This window comes from Rhineura floridana, chromosome 5 (assembly GCF_030035675.1).
Source record: "Rhineura floridana isolate rRhiFlo1 chromosome 5, rRhiFlo1.hap2, whole genome shotgun sequence".
Taxonomy (NCBI): domain Eukaryota; kingdom Metazoa; phylum Chordata; class Lepidosauria; order Squamata; family Rhineuridae; genus Rhineura; species Rhineura floridana.
In genome coordinates, this window is record NC_084484.1 from 101,896,620 (window position 1) to 101,919,711 (window position 23,092).

Below are 23,092 nucleotides of genomic sequence, written 5' to 3' on the forward strand. Positions count from 1 at the left end.
CTGTAGATGCCCAGCCAGATCTCTTGTATGTTCATATTTCCATTAATTGTATCAGCTGACTTCACACTTGTGACATTTGCACCCTTTGCATGCATCACAGCCACTTAGATATTGCCACTCTTTGAATATACATGAGCACACAGATTACCATTTTGACTGTGCCTTTTCCCTCACCACTTCTAAGTCAGGCCTGCTCAACTTTTGACCCACTGTCAAACACAGACCACCAACCATGCCCTGCCTGTTTTTGCAGTCCCAGATTGACAGTATAAATGGAAGCTTTATCGAACCCTTGGTGGGCCATCATCTGTGTGGCTGGCTTTCTCAGTTCACAAGCCCTTTTCTAGGAAATTAGGAATCAGGAAGAAGATATTGCATGGGATGCAGATGCACCCAATTACACTTCCTTTGATTTAATTGATGGGTTGGTTTGCTGCCTTGGGTCAGAAGAATTTCCCCGCAGGTCCTGCTGGTAATGACCTCAAGTATTTTGCATTTCACTGCACCTTTAGATTCAGCTAGTTTCTAAGAGTGCCTTGAGCTTTTTGCCCTGTAAGTACATTTCTGCAGGCCAGCTGGTTTCTGTTTGTGAATTACGTAAACTGATTATGTAGGAAGTTGAAAGGGAAAGCTAAGAGGGTCACATATCTCCAGAAAGCTTGAAAGTTATTGAAAATCACAGTATTAGAAGCTCAGCTACAATATATACCACAAATCAGGAAAGGTTCACTGAGTGGTTTTAACGTAAGGTATTCTTATTTATTTATTTAGTGGTATTTACCATGGGACGTAAATCAAGCTCTGGTATTGAGCTATGAAGTGTTTTGCCAAGTTGGAGATTACAGTATTGAAAAATACTGGTGTGGAGAAAGTAGATACAAGTTATAATACTGTAATACTAGAACCTGGGGTCATCCAGTGAAGCTGAACGGTGAGAGATGCGGGGAAACAAAAGGAAGTACTTCATACAGCATATATCAGTCTGTGGAATTCACTGCCGCTTGTTTCAAAAGGGGATTGGACAAATTCATGGAGAATAAGGCAATTGGTCATGATACCTATATATTACCTCTAGGATCAGAGACAGTATGCCTTTGAACACCAGTTGCGGGGAGCTGTTATACTCATGGCCTGCTTCCAGGTTTCCTAAAGATATCCAATTGGCCATTATGAGAATAGGATGCTGGACTAGGCCTATGGTCTGATCCAGCAGGGCTCTTTTATCTGTCCTTATCTGTTGGGTAGAGTGGTTTTTCCATGTGAGATGGGAAGGAAATTCAACTTGGTTTTCCCACCCACCTAATAGTGCTGTATACCTTTCTGTTTTTCTCTGGATTTGCTCCTCACACATTACATTCTATCTCAGAGTGAAGGAGAACAGGCATTGAGCTACACCCTGGAAATAAAATTTTCTTCCCCTTTTTCTTCCACGGACCTTAACACAGTAGCAGATGGTGGTTGGTGGCACCTACCTGACCTCCTGGTAGTGGCCTCACTGCTGCTAGGAAGGAGAGTGGGGGATTAAAGTTGGCGGGAAAGTTGGTACTGTGCAAACGCACCAACAGGAACACTGTATTAGATTTGCCAATGTATTTACACGACATCAACCTCCTTCTCCCTCCTAGTAAGCAGCAGCAACTTCATTGCCAGGAGGTCAGGTAAGCGCCATCACCCCAACCTGCCGTCCACAATTGCCTTAGCATTGACCTTCACTGCCTCATTGCTGGTGTGTTTTTGGAGATCAGGTATTGCAGGAAGATTGTACTTAAATTATTGTTAGCAGATACGGTTTTCAAGGAATAGTAATTTCTCTTGGGTTTTTTTATCCCTTATACTCTCTTTTTTTTCCCCAAGCTGGAAATAAAGTGTCCTTCTTTCAGCCTCATGATGAGGTAGTAGGTAAGTTACCATTTTATCTAATCAGTGCATACTTTTAAAGTGAAAGAATTGCATTTGGGCTAGAATCACATTCTCCAACCTGGTGCCCTCCAGATGTTTTGGACTATAATTTCCATTGGGGAACATCTCCAAGGCCAGTGAGCCTTATGTCTGAACACAGATTTGAACCTGAACTTCCAGATCCAAAAGATTCTGGTATATGTTAACATTGGGCTACATGTGAACACATAGTGAATTTGGATAATCAGAAATTTAATATTTCTTCTACTGCTTAATCTAAGTCTTGTTTACTGAGATTTGTCATTTTAAACTATTTGGGCCCTGATCACTTAAGTATGTTTTTATAAATAGTCCCACTCCAATCATTTGGGGCAAATGTAAAGTAACTTTTGTTTTGCTTTCTACTTAATTTATTTTTCTAAAATCCCCATGATCCACTGTTGTGATAAATTTACATTGAAGAGCACATAGGATCTCTTAGCAGTTCAGATATAACTTACCTATGTTAAAGCGATCCTTATGATAGCCATCCTGGGCTCCTTTAGGGCGAAGAATGGGATATAAATTGAAATAATAATAATAATAATAATAATAATAATAGAGTAATTGTCTGAGGTATTGGACTTATATCCACCTGTTTACTTAAACATTATTAGTAGATAGTGCAACAAACTGCTGTTCTGGACATGCCCTGAGGCATTAGTACAGATAATACATATTTATTCCAATAATGTGGAGTTCCTTAACCATTACTATTAGTATCACAATGTACTTTCATTAGGTTCTATTTTATACTTCATCTAACTTATGTTTATCTAATACGTATCATGTTCTTTCATAAAAGGGTGGAAGAAATGCTCAGCATGTCATATATAAACAATTTGATCTGGAGGGTTTTTTTATAGGAATTTTGCCTCTGGATTCAGAAGAGTCTGGTTTGTGCGAAGTTGTTCTAGTTCATGAGCATTATTTAGGTATGTATCTTGTTTTAACCAACATATCATGTGTATATGACCCAATTAATGCTTAAAAAAAGAAATTATTTCCTATTTGTTTTATTGGTACATAATGAAAAATCTCAAGTGTCATCAGAAGTGTAATATCTTACACTGAAGCCTGACATGCTGCATAATTTATCTTTTCCTAAACAACAGCAGCAATACATACCTTTCAGTGAATTAATGTTCAAACAGAAACCACAAGAGCTAACCCATCCCTTTTATTTCTTTTAAGCTTCTTCTCTTGTTGATTCACTCATATTGGCTGAAATTATAAAAACAAGCATTTCTGAAAGCAATGTTCAACCCTGCTTTGAGCTTTGCATTTTTCTTTCAACCTTCATCTTTTATTCTAGGGCATCTTTGTTTTCCTCTGGAGCAGTACTTAGAATGTACATGTGCAAACTAAAAAAATAAAAATAGCAGGCAAATCCAAAAGATCAGGAGAAAAACAAGAGCACTGGGTTGGATCCAAAACTAGCACTGCTCTGCAGACTGTTGCCTAAGCACTAGGGGAAGACTTTGCTTAACCAAGTATCTAGAGCGGCCTTACCCAGCCTGGTGCCTTCCCAGTGTTTTGGACTGCAGCATCCTTCAGCCCTAGCTTGCTTGACCAATACTCTATGATAATGGAGCTATCACCCCGGAGCTAAGAGTGATGAAGCAAGAAAGGAGAAGGCTTGAGTGCAAATGGAGACGAACTCCCGACGGCTGTGGTCTTGCACTTGTGAAGGTCTCTACCAAGCTCTATGTGAAGGCGGTGAGGGCAGCGAAGAAGCAGTACTTTGCTGCCTCCATTCAGTCATCTTCTAACCCCCCAGCGGAACTTTATAAAGTTGTTCGGGGACTTTTACACTCTGGGCCTCAGAACGCAGTAATACCATCAATAGCCCGCTGTAATGAGTTTGCGAGACACTTCCAAGATAAGATCACAAACATCCGCCGGGACCTTGACTCCAATATTGTAGCAGTTGAGCCTAATGAGGTGTCCGGAGCACAGTCTTGTCCTGTTTTATTGGATGAGTTTCAGTTGGTACAGCTTAAGGATGTGGACAAGGTGCTTGGACAGGTGCGGGCGACCACTTCTGCTCTGGATCCTTGCCCCTCGTGGCTAATAAAAGCTAGCAGGAACGGAACAGCCGGATGGGCCAAGGAGGTGATCAATGCCTCCCTACGAGAGGGAGCGGTACCACCCTGCCTGAAACAGGCAGTGGTGAGACCGCTCCTAAAGAAACCCTCCTTGGACCCTGAAAATTTTGACAACTATAGACCGGTAGCAAATGTTCCGTTCTTGGGCAAGGTCTTAGAGCGTGTGGTCGCTCGCCAGCTCCAGGCTCTCTTGGATGAAACTGATTATCTGGATCCATGTCAATCGGGCTTTCGGCCGGGGTTTGGTACAGAAACAGCCTTGGTTGCCCTGTATGATGACCTCTGTCGGGAGAAAGACAGAGGGAGTGTAACTCTGTTGGTTCTCCTTGATCTCTCAGCGGCTTTTGATACCGTCGACCATGGTATCCTTCTGGGACGTCTTGCGGACTTAGGAGTTGGAGGCACTGCTTGGCAGTGGCTGTGCTCCTACCTCGAGAATCGTCTCCAGAAGTTGATGCTTGGGGAGCATTACTCGAACCCCTGGATACTCCAATATGGGGTCCCACAGGGTTCAGTTCTGTCCCCCATGCTCTTTAATATCTATATGAAGCCGCTGGGTGAGGTCATTAGGAGATTTGGAGTGCGTTTCCAGCAATATGCTGATGATACGCAGCTCTACTTCTCCTTTTCATCTTCCTCAGGTGAGGCTGTTAATGTACTAAACCGCTGCCTGGCCGCGATAATGGACTGGATGAGAGCTAACAAACTGAGACTCAATCCTGACAAGACTGAGATGCTGTTGGTGGGGGGGCTCTCTGCCCAGATGGATGATGTCCGACCTGCCCTAGATGGGGTTACACTCCCCCTAAAGGAGCAGGTCCGTAGTTTGGGGGTCTTATTAGATCCGCTCCTGTCACTGGAGGCTCAAGTAGCCTCGGTGGCACGGAATGCGTTCTACCAGCTTCGGCTGGTAGCCCAACTACGACCCTATCGGGAGAGGGAGAACCTCGCCACAGTTATCCATGCTCTGGTAACCTCTAGATTGGACTACTGCAATGCACTCTACGTAGGGTTACCTCTGAAGACGGTTCGGAAACTTCAGCTGGTGCAGAATGCTGCGGCCAGAGTCCTTACTGGGACTAAAAAATTTGATCATATAACACCTGTTCTGGCCCAGCTGCACTGGCTACCAATATGTTTCCGGGCCAGATTCAAAGTGTTGGTTCTTACCTATAAAGCCCTTAACGGCATCGGACCGCAATACCTGGCGGAACGCCTCTCCCCCTATGTACCTACCCGGTCACTGCGCTCAACGTGGAAGGCCCTTCTCTGTGTCCCAACGCATAAGGAGGCACGGAGAACGACAACTAGAGCTAGGGCCTTCTCGGTGGTGGCCCCCGAACTATGGAACGCCCTCCCTGACGAGATACGCCTGGCGCCTTCTCTGTTATCTTTTCGGCGCCAGGTAAAGACCTACCTCTTTGCCCAGGCATTTTAAAAATTTTAAAAATTTTAAAATTGAATTTAAATTTGGAATTTTAATTATGTTTTATTGTGTACTGTATTGTATTTACATCCGCTTGTATTTTAATCTGTTTTATTATGCTGTTCACCGCCCTGGGAGCTTATTGCTATAGGGCAGTCTAGAAATGTAATAAAATAAATAAAAATAAAATAAATAATGGGAGATGTTGTCCAAAATTTCTGGAGGGCACCAGGTTGGAGAAGGCTGATCTAGAGTTTTGTCATAGTATAATACAAAATAATGTATGATCCAGGCTGTAGGGTATAAGCATGGTTCGGCTACAATACAATCTGTTATGAAGACATGGAGGGGGACATGTTGTTTTAGAAATCTTTCTCATTTGAAAGCAAACCCTAATGGCTGGGGCACATGTAGTTGCTAATTTCAAAGCTTGCTCTGCCATCAGGAAATGCTTGTGTCCTAGCAATTAGTACTTGCTTTGCAAATGTGTAAGGAGGTTAAACTGTAAGTAGTTAAAAGATATTGGGGGAAGTATGCCTCTGAGTACCACCAGTTGCTGAGAATCATAAGCGGGGAGAGCACTGTTGTACTCAGATCTTGCTTTTGGTCTTCCCATAGACATCTGGTTGGCCACTGTGGGAACAGGCTACTGGACTAGGATGTATCTTTGGCCTGATCCAGCAAGAATCTTCTTATGTGGAATCCAGAGAAAAATAGCGAGGGATCTTGTGCAGTTCATTCATTTATATTCTTAATAAATAAAAAGTATAGACCAACCCCACTTATAAAATATTGAGACAGTGTATAACAAAATATAGAAGTACAATAAAAATAAAATGTAAAAAAATACAAAATTATAAAAAATGACTCATTTTGAAAACATTTTAAACAACTGAATAGGCCTGTCAGCATAAAAAGGTCTTGGAAGGACTTCTGAAAATTAGCAGCAAGGATGTCTGCCGAATCTCTGCTGGGAACATTTTCCATAGCATGAGACTGGCACCACTAAATGCCCAATTTCTAGTTGAAGCCCGTTAGGCTTCTGAAACATGGGGCACAACTAACAGCATTCTTCTGGGTGATCTTAGTAACCACGACCTGAGAGACCAGGGTTCGAATCCCCACATAGCCATGAAGCTCGCTGGGTGACCTTGGGCCAGTCACTGCCTCTCAGCCTCAAGAAAACCCTATTCATAGGGTTGCCATAAGTCAGAATCGACTTGAAGGCAGTACATTTTTTTTAGTTCTTAAGATTGTGTAACAAAATAATTTTTGTATTCACTCTTTCACTAAGTCAGAAATACCTCTTCCTTGAGGTTTATAGTTATAATAAACATTTTTCAGTCACTGGAGAACTGCATACAGTTATGAGTCCTGTGGAGTTTTCCCCTCCAGCCTTGTCATCAGATTGCTTTCTGGCATCAGACAAGTTATAACTCTATTGCTTCTGTATTACCCAGTATGACAATGAAGTCATAGGCCAGCTGTAGTCAAGCAAATGTAGGTCACACAGCTAATGGCCAGGTGGGAATGCACATCTACGTTAAAAAGTTCCACCCACCAGATCATTGGGTCATGGATGAACTTCGTGATGCAAATTAGTTACACATCCAGTTATGCGTTTGCATCCTCTGCAGGCATCAAAGGCTGCTTCTGCATCCTTGTCTCACTGGATTGGGATGATGATCTTTTCAGGGATCTTTATATTATGTAACAAAAATACATTTGAATATTTTATGTCACCATAATTTAACATTTTAGTTTAATAGTAGAAGAGCATACTTTTTGTAGTACTTGATACAAGGCAAAAGACAGCAGAAAAATAGACATTAAAACAAGCAACTATGTGTACTTTGGCTACAACCCAGAAATTTGCACTATTATCTCTACATGCCCAGCAGGACTTCTGTTTTCCCAACAGTAGGCTCTCTGAAGTGCATTACAAGTAGTTTTTTCAAAGTTAGGAAAACATTAAAATCAGTATGCAGTACAGTGAGGAAGGGGCTACTGTGGGGAAAATAACAAAGAAAATTATGTTTGACTCATGCAGGTCCTTCTGGTTACCGAAGGGTCTCCCTGGATTGTGGTGCTTAGCTTTTTAGCTTTTGTAATATAAAAGCCTGCTAGCAAATGCTCAACAAGATGTGGATTGCAAGCATTTACATCTTCATAGGGCTGTCACACAGTTAAATCTTAATTGATTAATCATATCCGCTTTAGCCAGTTGCTTGATTAAATTTACGTATGGGAAGTAGCACTCTCTTCTGAGTGAGAGAAAATGGGAATGCCTCTTTTTTGATGGTGCTTGCTATATTTAGTTTTTGTAAGTACATGCATTAAAATGTTTATTAAAGTGCCCAACCAATTGGACATATTAGTCAATTAAATATTTTAATCAATCTAATCAATAAATCCATTATACATTGCAGTGTTGCATCTGTGTAACTTGTATAATTCATTTTTTCATAAATTTGATGTAATCAAATGATGTAATTAAAACTAGATGGCTAGAATGCAAAGTTTTTCTCAGTTATAATTACCTTCATCCATCAACTAATAGTCATAGACTGAAAACACCCTTTATAAATGGCAATATTGTTTCCCCCAAACCATGCCCACCTGCTCAACACCAGAAATCATATGTGACATCAGTTATGGGGCAGTTGAAAACATGGCTGGATTCTGCTGCACTAAGGAGTTCCGCATTAGGAACTCTCTAGTGCAGCCAGTGAGTCTGCTGTCAGCACCAGTCAGCTGATGGGCACTGAGAAGAAGCCCATCTGTCGAGTCCCCTTCAGTGTCCACCAGCTGATTGGCACTGAGAGTGCTCCTTCAAAGGAGTTCTTCTGAGCTCTAATTAGCTGATAAGCCTGAGAGTCAGTTCTTTTGAAGTTGTGACATCATATCATGATGCCAGGTGATTGATGGGTGGGGAGCCCCTCCCATCTGTAAAAGTTGGCCTGTAGATGGTGGTGGAGGTAAGGATCAAGCCTGAAGGTCAGCTCCAGTTCCTCACACCGCTTTAAGTATTGCTTCACATGCACATGTTTACCACTTGATGATAATAGAATCGAGTGATAATCAGCATGTGTGAATGAACAAGTGCAAATGAATCACCCAGGAAGAACTTTGATACTATAATGTCAGCTCAAAACAGAAAACGTTTAATTGGATACTGTTCTCTCATTTAACTGACAGTTATCAACTGTTGAGTGATCATGTGATAGACATCCTGCATGGATCAGCTCTCTTATAGACTAATTAGACATGGACCTGACCCAGAGAAGTGGGTGGCAACATCTGCACTCAATACCTTGTTGCAAGATGATTTGCCCCCTCTCAATTTCAGAAAATATTGTTTTATTGTTTATTAAATTTATATCCCGTCCTTCCTCCCAGAAGGTGCCCAGGGTGGCAAAAAAAAACACTAAAAACACTCTAAACATCTTAAAGACAGACTATAAAATATAAAATAAATAAAATAAAAATAAAACACTTCAAAATATGAAATAAAATATTCAAAAAAGAAAGTTAAAAAAAGACCCCAAATCCAACTCTGCAGTCATCGCACACAAGAAGGCCTCTTGGATTAAGATCTCTCTGAAAATGGAAATGGACTGCCTTCAAGTCAATTCCGACTTATGGCGACCCTATGAATAGGGTTTTCATGGTAAGCAGTATTCAGAGGTGGTTTACCATTGCCTTCCTCTGAGGCTGAGAGGCAGTGACTGGCCCAAAGTCACCCAGTGAGCTTCATGGCTGTGAGGGAAGTCGAACGCTGGTTTCCCAGGTTGTAGTCCAACACTAACAACTATACCACACTGGCTCCCTAAGATCTCTCTACACCCCCTACAGTAGGGCCCCACTCATACAGCAGGTTAGGTTCCAGACCCCCGCCGAAAAGCGAAAACCGCCGAAAAGCAGATCAGCTGTAGCGCGGGGGTCTGGTACCTAACCCGCTGAGCGCACCAGAGGAGGAGAAGATCAAATCTTCCCCTCCTCGGGCGATCAGCTCGAGCGGGAGTCTGGTCGTGCCAGAAGAGGAGAAGATCGGCTGTAGCGAGCTACAGCTGATCTCCCCTCCTCCAGCACGATCAGCTCGAGTGGGGAAGTCTGATCGCACCAGAAGAGGAGAAGATTGGCTGTAGCAAGCTACAGCTGATCTTCCCCTCCTCCGGCGCGATCAGCTGGAGTGCGGGAGTCTGACCACCCCCAAGGAGAAGATCAGCTGTAGCACGCTACAGCTGATCTTCCCCTCCTCCGGTGCAATCAGCTCAAGCGAGGGAGTCTGATCGTGCCAGAGGAGGAGAAGATCAGCTGTAGCATTCTACAACTGATCTTCCCTTCCTCTGGCGCCATCAGCTGGAGTGCAAGGAGCTCCAGCCCCCCCTCCAGCTGATCGCCCCGCTGGCTATTAATGGAATGCTGAGAAGCGGGGCCCTACTATATATCCCCCTACACCCCTTTACATCAACATTTTTTTTTTAAGAATTCACTTTTGAACCTTATAGAAGGGTGAAGATCTCTCCACACCCTTCTGTAAGGTTCAAAAGTGAATTTTTTAAAATATCAAAAATAGGAAGTTAAAACTGCTGTTAACAAGCCCCTTTTTAACTTTGCCCTCATGAATGGCATAATAATTTTGAAACTTTCTGGTGTGGTCTTTACATAGACAGCTAGAACAATATCTGGATAAACTTTATTCAGGTTTGTCTGTATTACATGCCCTCACACAAATACAAGTTCTGTTCTTAATATATAGTATGGTAATTAATTTTCCTCTAGTTACTTACATAATTGTGTTATCAAGATTCAGGTTTTCAAGTAATTTGGATTTGTAGAGAGAAGGGAGAGGAATGGAATTTTGGAAGAAGAAAGCAGTTTTTATTTAGAGGATTCTAGAAAAGCCAAGCTGTGTAACCCTTACCAATATAAATTGGATCCTGATCCCACATACACAAAACCAATTATGGAGTTAAGAGCTCCCAAATTACTTAACTGACTCAACTATAAAGTGTAGATGTGTTCATTGTAATGTTAAGAACCTCCTTTAGCATTTTTCATTGATTCTTTGAATATTCCAAGACCCTGTTCCCCACTTCATCCTTTACTCCATGCCTTTTTTAATAACAAAAGCAAGCTGATAAGCAGCCTCACTTGCAGATCTCACTTATGAACATCAAGTTAAGATTCTTCTCTTTCTCTGTTTTTATTATTTTATTCCTCCAATTGGTTTGGAACAACTTCAGCCAAACCTGGTATAAACTCTAAAGCTTGTCTTAGAAGTCCTGTTTTTCAAAGTGATATAATTCTAGAACATACATGTTTTGAATCCTGCTATAGCACTTTTTAAAAAAGCCATTTTACCACAAAATAATTATGATGTTATGAAACATGCAATAATTATTTGATTCCTCCAGGTGTTTATATCCTGACTTCTCCAGAGGTGGTGAACTCACAACATGGTGGGTTATACTGCCCCCTCGTGGCTGGAGACAGGAAATGCAGAATGGTCTTTGTCAGTTAGCCACGCCCCTCCCTCAGTCCGTTTCCTGTCTCGGACTAGAGCAGGTGTGATTTTTTTCTCGCTTCACATCTGTCCACTATCAGGCTTGCATGCTATAAAATATATTAATACTTTATTGGCAAAAAGTTTAAAAGATAGAGCTTATAGATTTCTTAATAACATTTCAAACGTACATAAAGCAATTGAATCTGCAATTTGTGTTTATTTAATTTTCCTTTTTTGGGAGGAGGCCACCGCCCAACTTTTTTTGTAATAGATTCTGTTCTCTTTCAATAACAAATTGATTATTCCATTGCAAACTAGGTAATAACCAAAGCAAGCTTCAAATTTCCTTGTAAAATCTCTGTTCCATTCCCCCCCCCCTTTATGAAACAGCTCATAAACCAGAAAAGGTCTCCTGGCTTGAAGCAGCAGGAACCATTCGTGATGGTGTTCGTGCATATACAGCTCTACATTATCTTTCTTACATCTCTCCAGGAAAAACTGTGCTGGTGATGGATGGAGCGAGTGTAGGTACAAGAAATGTTGTAATAATAGAATATCATGAAAACTATTTGGGAAACCATTTTTTCTTAAACTTGCAGTCAGTGAAAAGTCCCATAGCATCTTATGTGTTTTTCCTCTACGCGATCCACAAAAAGAAGGAATGAAATGGGACGCACTCACTGCAACATTGTTTGTTGCAAATACATATTGCATATTGAAGGCATAGTATCAAGTTGTCAAAAAAATCAAATTCAAAATTATCTTGATAGAATGGAAAACTGGGCTGAAGCTAACAAAATGAAATTCACCAGAGAGAAATGCAAAGTTCTGCATTTGGGGGTTGGGGAAGAGAATCAAACACAGGTGTAGGATGGGGATACCTGGCTTGGCCATGGTAGATGAAAAAAGGAATTAGGAATTGTAGTCTTTCACAAGCTGAACATTAGAGTCAACAATGTGATGCAGATGTAAAAAAGGTTCTTGCAATTTTAGTTTCTAAATCACAAGAAATAATGGTTCCATTTTATTCTGCACTAGTCAAACTTCATCTGGAAAACTCTTGTCTTGTTCTGGGTGGTGCACTCTAAGAAGAATGTAGATAAACTGAAATGGGTTCAGAAGAGGGGAATGAAGATGGTCATTGGTTTGGAAAACAAGGAAAGGTTGAAGGAATTGGGTATGTTTAGGCTAGAGAAGAAAAGCCTAAGAAGGTATCTTAATAGCACACTTCAAATACTTGAAGAACTGTTATATAGAAAGCGGCAAAGACTTGTTCTTTGCTGTCCCAGAGGGCAGAACTACTTCTAAAGGGTTTAAGTTGCAGGTGGGTAGATTTCAGTTGAAATTTAGAAAAATATTTTGACTGCAAGAGCAGTTTAACAATGGAACCAATTATCTAGAGGAGTTGTGCGCTCTTCCTCAACGCAAGTCTTCAAGCAAAGGCTCAACGGTTGGGGATGCTGTAGATTTCCTATATTGAGTGAAAATTGGACTTAGATGGCTTACCAGACCCATTCCAACTTCGTGATTCTCATTGACAGCTGCTATTTCTGAGGTCATCAGAGAAGGGAGGGAGGGAGGGCAGCAGCCAAGCACCCACTCCCAATTGTACCTGGATATAGGTCTAGCTGAGAAGCTTTCCCCCAGAAGCATTTTGTGTTATATTTTAATTGCTGTGAACTGCTTTCGGAGCCACTTTTTGGCTGAAAGGTGGGAAAAAACAAGATAAATATGTTGTTTGCCACTGGAAGCCTGCCCTTGTGCAGTTCAAAAAAGAAACTCACACTTCTCCATGCAATACGGCTTATTATCCTGCTCTGTGCTGGAGTGCTGTGCTGCCATGATAACACAGATTTCCTGTCCTGAATTTTGGCCAATACATGAAAATAATTAAAATGCTCAGACTGTTCCGGTAATCCCTGTATGTTGGACTACGTAATACCAAACTTGAGCTTTATGGCTGATGTGGAAATTTTTCAAGCATTCTTGAAAAATTCATTTGGAAGGAAATGTGTCCAAACTAGCATTTTCAAGATTTTCTAATATTCAGGATGCGGGGGGGGGTACATTGGATAAGGTGCGAGAACCTCAGATATGTTTCCAATTTCACCAGGAATAATTGGGCTGGCGGGAGTATCATCTGAACAGGTGTTAATGCAGTTCATAATTAAGTTCTTGAAGGTATACCCTATGTTTTATTTCACCAATACACAAATTATATGTCTGAACATTTGTACATACTCAGTCTATTTTTCCCCCTGCAGCCATTTGGTACGATAGCTATTCAGCTAGCACAACACAGAGGAGCCAAAGTAATTTCCACTATATATAGTCTTGAAGACAAGCAGTATCTTGAGAGGCTTACACCATCTGTGGGTGAGTTATGATGTTTAATGCTAACTGCCTGAGAGAGAGCTAATTCAGACATACATTTATTTTGAAAATTTCATGTGTTTCATGAGCCCTAAACAGCTTGGGGCCCAGGTACCTGAAGGAGCACATATGGCCTTATCAACCTGCCCAAACTCTGTCATCTGTCAGTGCTTTTCTCCAAATGCCTCCCATATCAGAGGTGAGGCTGATGTCAACAAGGGAGAGGGCTTTCATGGCTCTTGTGCCCCAGTTATAGAATTCCATCTCCAAAGAGACACACCTGATGGCAGTATTGTTATCTTTTAGGCATCAGGCAACAACCTTTTTATTCAGCCAGATAAAAATTTAAGTTCTGTTTTTTATCTTTATCTCCAGTTTTTATTTGTCTTTTGTTTTAGTGTGCTGCTGTTTGGAATTTTGTGTTTGTTGATGTAGTTGCCCAGGAATCACTTTTGATGAAGGATGGTGTAAGAAATTTTAAATAAAATAAATGATAAACCTTTAGATCTAGGACAGAGTCTCTGTTGGTAAAACTTAACACAGCTGACTGTTGATGTTCCTTTTAGGCAATAGCAAGCTTATACAGTGTCCAGCTATATAAGGCTGCCCACCAGGGGCTCAGCAAGGCCCTAGCTGGAACTGCAAAAAAAAGTGTGTGTGGGGAGAGAGATGTCAAAACATGGCAGGCCACAATATGTGGCTGAGGGGCTACTTTCAGTTATGCAGACCTGGACAATAATCTTCTGTAACCCCGTTATATAAAGATTTGATTCCAAATTACTAACATTCAGCTTTATGAAATTTACAACCTCTAATAAAAGGCCAAAAAGAACCCCCACTTTAATACTTGAGGCCAACATTGTTCATATCCGTCGCAGTATTACAATAAACGTTAAATTAAGGATTATTTTTAAATGCCTATGACTTTTTTTACAGCCTTTTATTTATTTTTAATCTTACTTACTTTCCCTCTTGGTCACCCAAAAAAGTAGGGCAGCAACTGTTAGGCTGAATAGGACACTCTCTATAGTCATTGCTGATTTGTGAGTACATGTAACATTTTCCTTATTATCTCTGCTTGTTTACGTATTGTGAGCTCGGGATGAAATGAAAAGATAGATGTACTCTGAATGCCTTGTTTTTCAGAGAGAAACTATTTTCTGAAGTATCTGTCAAGTGTATCAGAACTCTTCCTCAGGGGTGGGACATGACCACATGATTATGTGTGATGTAAGCGCTAAGTTGGAGTGGCACCCATAATGGGTGAAGCATGTAGCAGTGCTTAATGCTGGGCTGCATTGGCCTTGGACTACATAGTGGAGGGGCTTAGGAGCCTACAGTGTCTTCCTGCAAATGTGCTGCAAAGAGAGGGAATGCAAGCAAAAATTGCACAAAAGAATTTCTTGCGCAGATGGATCATGGCATGATTAAGAAATCTCTCTTAATAGTAAGCAGCTGCAAAGATCCTGTGTCTCCCAAAGACCTCCCTGTGTTAGTGTCAAATTTGCTACTAGAATGCCAGATGTCCTTTTTTAAACACATCTCTTATTTTAAAGGCTTATATTTAATTTTAAAGCATCACAATCCCATCCAAGTAATGAATGAGTGTTCCCCTTCCCTCCAATTTTTGTTTTAAATAACGTATACCCAGTGTGGTGTAGTGGTTAAGGTGTTGGACTATGACCTGGGAGACCACGGTTTGAATCCCCACATAACCATGAAGCTCACTGGGTGACCTTGGGCCAGTCACTGCCTCTCAGCCTCATGAAAACCCTATTCAGAGGGTCGCCATAAGTCGGAATTGACTTGAAGGCAGTACACTTACATTTATAACTCCACAGTTCTTCCTTTGTCCTTTTAATTTTGAATTGTTCTGCAGTTAACGTAATTTCAGTCTATTGTGGTACAGTAAATGGCAAGTACCTGCTTGGGCAGATTCCAGACACTGCTGTATGATTAGTGGAATCTAGTTATTTGAGTGTTGCTCCTCTTGCTACTTAAAATTCTGTGGAAGTGTGAGAAACAAAATAGTTCACATTATGCAGCATCAGTACAATAAAACAAAACTGTCAGTTGAAGTGTTGGACTTGAGGTTGAAACAGGATATTGTAAAATATTGATTACATAGTCAAGTCTTGTATATTCAAGCAGAGCATATCTGCTAGTTCTTTGTGAGAACAAGGAGGTTTAAACATGGAACACATTGACCCAAATAACAGCTTCCCAAGTTCTTGCTGAATGCAGCTTGAAATGTTTTATATGAAGTCAGTTTGAGAAAAAGCTTTCATTTTGGCACAACCAAACAAGTGTGTTGTTATTGCTTACTTTCTAATGTATTCCATATAATTTTTGCAGTGCAAATAGAAGAGCATCAAACTCAAAGCAAGCAGAGGGCCCAACTCCCCACTGAGCAGATACTTAGAGATGTCAACATTTATATTGAAAACTTGCCACCAGTTTGGAGTGGGGGAGCAGTGAATAGAATCTATGGTTAGCTTTTAGAAAGTACTCCTTATCCTATCCCAATGTGCCTTCTGCATCTTAACTACTATCACTGTTGCTCCCGGTCCCTCTGGCCTAAGCTCTTCCCTATGGCTGTCCCACAATCTTTGCTTGCTCTCCAAAAATTTATTTTTGCTCCATCAATGGCTTGCATTCTAGTGAGTAGAAATAAAGGATTAAACAGTTAAAAATAAAGAAACTGTTTTAATTATACTGTGCAGTTCATATTGTAAGCCACATTGAGTTATGTGGTGGTTTACAAATCGAAGAAGTACTAAAGACATGATGTTCTCAATGTTAAGCATGTGGACATCTCATAGGTTTCAATAGAAGAGTTCTTCTGTAGAATGATTGGAGTTTTCAAAAATGCTTATATTTGACTGGATTGTGCCCAAGAGTAATACAATTGTGTATTTATTTTATTTAGCAAAATTTATATACTGCTTGGATGTAAAGACCTCTAGGTGGTTTACAAAAAACATAAAAATTATCAATAAGCAGTTAAAAACAAGGAATTAAAAACACATTATGAAAAAGCTACTAACTAAAAAGATTAAAACAGATGAACATCTATGTGTCTGGAAGGCTTGCCTATATTTATTTTATTTAACAAAATTTATATACCTCATATACCACATATTTATTTTATATATAAACAAAATTTATATAAAATTGTATAATGAGGGGAATTATATGCATATGTACACAGGTGTTATGGAAATAGATTGTTATAGGACTCAGTGGAATCCTCTATCCTCCTTCCCTTTCTCAGTATGACAGCCATTATTTACAATGAGAGGCAGGAAGACACCTCCCATGTAGCAGATCACCTCTTCCCACAGCCCCTGCCTGCAGTCACTGTTTTTCTGAACAGGAGAGGCAGAGGCAGTTCCACTACATAGAAGGCCTCCGCTGGCTTTCTTGTGTATAAAAGTGAATATAAATTGAGATCTGATCTTGCATATGTTGCTTTTATTATTTTTTATACCACTCATAATCCTGAGCATAAATCCTTCTATTTCACAAAAATACAGGCAGATAGAACATTTTGGGCACAGACTAGCCAATGTTGGGCCTATATTTTAGCAAGAAAATTAAGCATGTGCTTACATCTTTTCAGTTGATTTCAGTGGAAAAGTGCTTACCTTTGGCTACATTGTGCCCTTTGTTTAATACAGCAATGATGACAAAAGGCTGCATTTGCACATAATGCTAAGCCATGGTTGTTTCACCAAAGTTTGGCTTGTTTTCCAGCTGCTCTTGCTCGTCGTGCCTTTGTAGCTTGATGAGTGCCGGGGTGGGGTGGCCAAACAAAGCATTAAGTGAGGCTGTTAGGTTAAGACGTAACACCAAACTGTTTGTTGCTGGCTTATGAACAAGCCATGGTTCATAAGACAGCAACAAACTATGGCTTCACATTGTGGTTTGTTTGCAGAAATGTTTAGCCTGTGGAGCTGTATTCATGTGGTCAAACAAACCATAGTTGAAAAATGAAATGGACTGCCTTCAAGTCGATTCCGACTTATGGCGACCCTATGAATAGGGTTTTCATGGCAAGCAGTATTCAGAGGTGGTTTACCATTGCCTCCCTCCAAGGCTAAGAGGCAGTGACTGGCCCAAGGTCACCCAGTGAGCTTCATGGCTGTGGGGGGATTTGAACCCTGGTCTCCCAGGTCATAGTCCAACACTAATCACTATACCACACTGGCTCTCAAACCATAGTTAGGCTAAACAAATCATGGGTTAGCATTGTGTATGAACCAAGTCTAAATGATGATATAACAAAGACCAATCTCTGTTTCCTGTCTCCGGCCATGTTGTGTGTTTACCACCTCTGGAGAAATTCATGTTCTTCATATAATTTAAGTATTTTCTTTGCTTTTATTTCCTAGCAACAAGTACCTGGATGTTTCAATGCATGTTTACTCAGAAATAAACCCACTGAGGTTAATAGAATTACTTTTGCAAGTTAGGTTGCAATGCTAGGCACACTTTAGTTTTCAATAACTATTTTGTATTTATTTCCATGCACTTACTCATTTTCTGTAAATATTGTTGAGGAAAAGTAACTGTTTTGTTCTCTCATTATTCTACCTATTAGTTTCTGGATAAGTCTGAAGAACAGAAAGTGTGTACTGACATATTTTTTTTGGCCTAAATTATTACTGTAATTTACCTTGCCATCCCATCCAGCTCGTATTATAGATGAGTCAAATGGAAGGTATGACCTGACAGAAAGCTGTTTGGAGGAAACAGGCGGATTGGGAGTGGATATTGTCCTTGATGCAGGAGGTCTGTAATTGTTAGAAAATGTGTTTTTAAATTTGTATATTTGTTTTTAATGTTTTTAATTGTTGTAAACCGCCCAGAGAGCTTCGGCTATGGGGCGGTATACAAATGAAATAAATAAATAAATAATAAAACTCTACTAATAAGTATTTACTAACAAGTTCCATGGTAGTTTTATTTAAAAACGTATGTTTAAAATTACCTCCTGTTTTATACAGTGCCATTACATAATATAGCGCCACAGGAGTGGCTGATACAGTGAAGATGTGAGGTATTGTCTGTTCAAATCATGACAATTTTATCAGTACGTAATTTGGTATGGAAGACCTGTTGATGCTGTTGAAGACATTCTGCCTATAAAGACCTCTGGAAAGTTATTGTAATGCAAATGAGAAATTTCTGCAGAACTAACATTCATATAGCCTTTCTTAGAATAGAACTATGCCTACAGAAAACTTAAGACACAATTAGTATCACTGCTACAATTTTCTATTCATTTATTACTTATCCTTTATGGTGTACATATGATGTACATATATTTATTTAATTTTTTCTTTAGTTTTTAATTTACATTATATTTATTTATTTATATTTATTATATGTATATGTAACATATATATATGTTATTGCATAATTTCATTCTTAACAAAAGGGGTTAAAACCACGCCTAGTGCACCTTTCATTGCAGAATTTACACAGCACTAAACCTACAACACAGTCCTTCTAGTACAGTGTCATCTACATGGCAATAAATAATGTCCTCAAATTTCAGTTCCTACTTCCATTTAGGGTTTTTTTCTGTACACGTTTCTTTCTACAGGTGTCTGGAACAAAAATACCCCCCATATTCTAAGTCCTTGTATTTGGGGTATTTTTTACTCCAGCCAATGTGACATGTTGAGGTGAAAATAATTCAAGTGAAAGAGATTCAGTTTCCAGTCAAACTAGTCCAGGGAAGTGGCCATGCAAGGGAGGAAATTCAAATAAATTAAATTTAAAATGACTGATACCGAAATCCTATGCATATTTACTGTGTCCACTGTGGCTTACTTCCAGTAAGTGCATTTAGGAATGCAGCCTAAGTTATAGCAGTTTAATAATTGAAGAATAATTCTGTCATTTTCCCACTTTTCTTTTTGTTGAATGACAAAATATAGTTTAAGAATTTCTACCTGGAATTGTGTTATTCATGTCTGCAGCTGAAATGTCGATTTTGGTTATTAGGTGAAAAATTATGTGCAATTTTAAATGTTAGTTCAAAATTTCCGATTTTGGTTAAGGGAGAGAAAAGGGGAAATTGTGCTTTGCATGCTCAGTTGCAGCAGGTGAAGCCAGAAGAGTGGAAGAAAGAGCTGGCAGCTGTGCAAGGGATGCTCAGTTGATTTAAAAAAATCAAATTTGTTATATAGAGTATCTTGGTGACAAATAAAAGCAGTTCAGAGAAATCCGATGAAAAATGCATGAGGGACCAGTTGAAAAATTGTATTTTATTCCTTTGTGTATAGTAGGAGTTACCAAAATGAGTTACAAACTTGAGTTCTGGTTTCAGTTTGAGCATCACTACAGGTGGGTCATGTGATGCCTCTGTAAATGTAATACTGTAAATATGGGTCCTGACAGGTCACCTATGCTTCTACCCACCTATGGTGATGTTCGTTGAAACCAAAACTCAAGGTTGCAACTCTTATTTATAATGATGTTATATGAAGGGCTGGGGATTAAGAATCTACAGGTCCCCCACACCCCAGACATGAGAACGTACTATACTGACTTGGATGGATATCGCCCTGAGTGTTCTGATGAGAAAAGGCTGAAGACTTTGGCAGTTAAATGTGACTCTTATTTTCTAAGGAAGTGGTTATTTGCTTCTTTTTAGTGAGATTATACACTAAGGAAAATGAAGCAACTTCACAATCACTACTACCACACAAACATGACATCATTACACTGCTCAGTGTTGGAGGCCATTGGGTTACCATGGAAGAAAATCTTCAGGTGAGAACAAATACCTGAAATTACTGTGCATATGTATGTAAATATTCAGCCATTGATGAATATATTAGTAGCAGGAGACTAAGGGAAGTGGTTGGACCCTTGGATTACAAGGAAATTTTATTATTTATTTATTTATTGAATTTTTATACCGCCCCACTAGCATAGCTCTCTGGGCGGTGTACAACCATTACAATAAATACAATAGAATCACACAGAACAATACAAAAAATATAAATGCAAATCCACAATCTAAAACCAATTAAAACATGTTTAAGAAAAGCTGAAATGCCTGATAAAATAGGAAGGTTTTGACTTGGCGCCGAAAGGATAGCAATGTCGGCGCCAAGCGCACTTCTTCAGGAAGACTATTCCACAGTTCGGGGGCCACCACTGAGAAGGCCCTAGTTCTTGTTACCATCCTCCGAGCCTCTCTATGAGTCGGAACTCGGAGGAGGGCCTTCGATGTTGAGCGTAGTGTACGGGCAGGTTCATATCGGGAGAGGCGTTCTGAAAGGTATTGTGGTCCTGCGCCGTATAAGGCTTTATAGGTTAAAACCAACACTTTGAATCTGGCCCGGAAGCATATAGGTAGCCAGTGCAAGCGGGCCAGAACAGGTGTTATGTGTTCAGACCGCCTGGTCCTCATTGTTAGTCTGGCTGCCGCATTTTGCACCAGCTGTAGCTTCCGAACCGTCTTCAAAGGCAGCCCTACGTAGAGCGCATTGCAGTAGTCCAATCGAGAGGTTACCAGAGCATGAACAACTGAGGTGAGATCTTCTCTGTCCAGATAGGGACAATCAAAGGAATCAAAGGTGTGCTAAAAGAAGATAAGGAAATTGCAGAGAAGCTGAATAAATTCTTTGCATATGTCTTCACAGTGGAAGATACAGGGCAGATTCCTGTCCCTAAGCTAACTTTTGCAAGAAGGGAGTCTGTGGAACTCAGGCAGATAGATGTTATGAGAGATTGTGGTAGGCCTAATAGACAAAATAAAAACTGACAGTGGCTGGGTCCAGATGGCATCCACCTGAGAGATCTCAAAGAACTCAAATATGAAATTGCAGATCGTCTAACAAAAATACGTAATTTGTCCTTTAAGATCTGCCTCCATATCCAAGGACTGGAAAGTGGCCAATGTAACATCAGTGTTTATAAAGGGATGGGGGGGGGCTGGAAATCAAGCTGGTTAACTTAACGTCTGTTCTGGGGAAACTGGGGAAAGATAAACAATAACCAAGCATATGGAAGAGCAAATCTTACTGAAGTGGAACCGGTATGGCTTCTGCAAGGGCAAGTCCTGTCTCACTATTAGAGTTCTTTGAGAGTGTCAACAAGCATATAAATAGATGTGATTAGTTGTGATTTTAATTTCCGTGGATATGTTTTTATATTGAGCGTATTATATATTTTTACTGTACGTCACCCAGAGTGGTGGGACAACCTGCCAGATGGGCGTCTAATAAATCAAATAAATAAATAAATAAATAAATAAATAAATAAATGTGATCTAGTTGACATAGTGTACTTGGGCTTCCAAACACCTCACCAAAGACTCCTGAGTAAGCTTAGCGATCATGAAATGAGAGGAGGGATCCTCTTGTGGATCAAAAATTGGCTAGGAAATAGAAAACAGAGAGTAGGAATAAATTGACAGTTCTCCTAATGGAACAATATAGAAAGTGGAGTCCCCTGAGGATTGGTATTAGGACCTGTACTTTTTTAACTTGCTCATAAATTGTCTAGAGTTAGGGGTGAGCAGTAAGGTGGCCAAGTTTGCTGATGATATTAAATTGTTCAGGGTCGTTTGAAACAAAAAGGAATTGTGAAGAGCTCCAAAAGGACCTCTCCAAACTCAGTGAATGGGCAGTAAAGTGGCAAATGCAACTCAGTGCAAACAAATGTAAAGTGATGCATGTTGAGGGGAAAAATCTTAATTTTACATATACACTCATGGTGTCTGAACTGGCAGTGACTGACCAGGAACAAGACCTTGGGATCATAGTGAATAGCTCGATGAAGATATCGACCCAGTGTGTGGCAGCTATGAAAAGGCAAATTCCATGCTTGGGATCATTAGGAAAGGAATCAAAAATAACACTGCTGATATAATGCTGTAAACAAATATGTGGTGCAACTTCATTTAGAATACCTTGTACAATTCTGGTCACATTACCTCAAAAAGATATTGTAGAGTTGGAAATGGTTCAGAAAAGGGCAACCCAAAAAGGGAAAGGAACAATTTTTGGAGCTTTTTAGATTAGAGAAAAGATGAGTAAGAGGTGACATGATAGAAGTGTTTAAAATTATGCAGGGCATGGATAAAGTGGATAGAGAAGTTTTTTCCCCTGTCTCTTAATACTAGAACCTGTGGACATCCAATGAAGCTGAACGCTGGAAGATTCAGGACAGACCAAAGAAAGTACTTCTTCACACAGTGCATAGCTAAACAATGGAATTCATTTCAGCAGGAGGCATTGATGGCCACCAATGTGGATGGCTTTAAAAGAGAATTAGACAAATACATGATGGATAAGGATATCAGTGGCTAGTAGCCATGATTACTATGCTCTGTCACTATGATTGGAGGCAATATGCTTTTGAATACCAGTTGCTGGAAACTGCAGGAGGGAAGAGTCTTTTTCCATATGAGGCCGGCCATCACTGCGGGTTGTAGCTCCACCTATCGTGCGAAGGCAAGAATGTTTTTGAAGTCAAGACTAGGGGCGTCAAGCCCCTCCCACTCTCCAGTTCATTCTTGCCTTCGTACAAACAAGATTGAGATTTCTATAGCGTAGCATTTAGCTAAGTCTTTTGTGTTCGTTTGTCTTTGTATGACAGGGCGTGAGGGTATTGTCGTTTGTGTGTATCCAAGTGCTTCCCTTCCCTCTGTCTTGTCTTTAACACTGTTTGTTTGAAATTCCTGGGGAATTCCCTTCGGGGGGGGGTTCT

General features: G+C 40.2%; 1 protein-coding gene across 6 annotated transcripts in view; it reads left to right on the forward strand.

The window, feature by feature from the left end:
- The window catches only part of CRYZL1 (crystallin zeta like 1), a 47,391-nt gene that overhangs the window by 11,434 nt on the left and 12,865 nt on the right, over nucleotides 1-23,092 (forward strand). For 4 of the 6 annotated variants that reach the window (XM_061627749.1, XM_061627747.1, XM_061627745.1 and 1 more), the window contains exons 6-11: nucleotides 1,855-1,899; nucleotides 2,805-2,873; nucleotides 11,375-11,508; nucleotides 13,249-13,360; nucleotides 18,053-18,151; nucleotides 20,025-20,143. In XM_061627749.1, coding sequence (XP_061483733.1) covers nucleotides 1,855-1,899; nucleotides 2,805-2,873; nucleotides 11,375-11,508; nucleotides 13,249-13,360; nucleotides 18,053-18,151; nucleotides 20,025-20,143 — 578 coding nt within the window. The remainder of the gene's footprint in view (nucleotides 1-1,854; nucleotides 1,900-2,804; nucleotides 2,874-11,374; nucleotides 11,509-13,248; nucleotides 13,361-18,052; nucleotides 18,152-20,024; nucleotides 20,144-23,092) is intronic. The other 2 variants (XM_061627748.1, XM_061627750.1) reach the window with 2 other exon arrangements.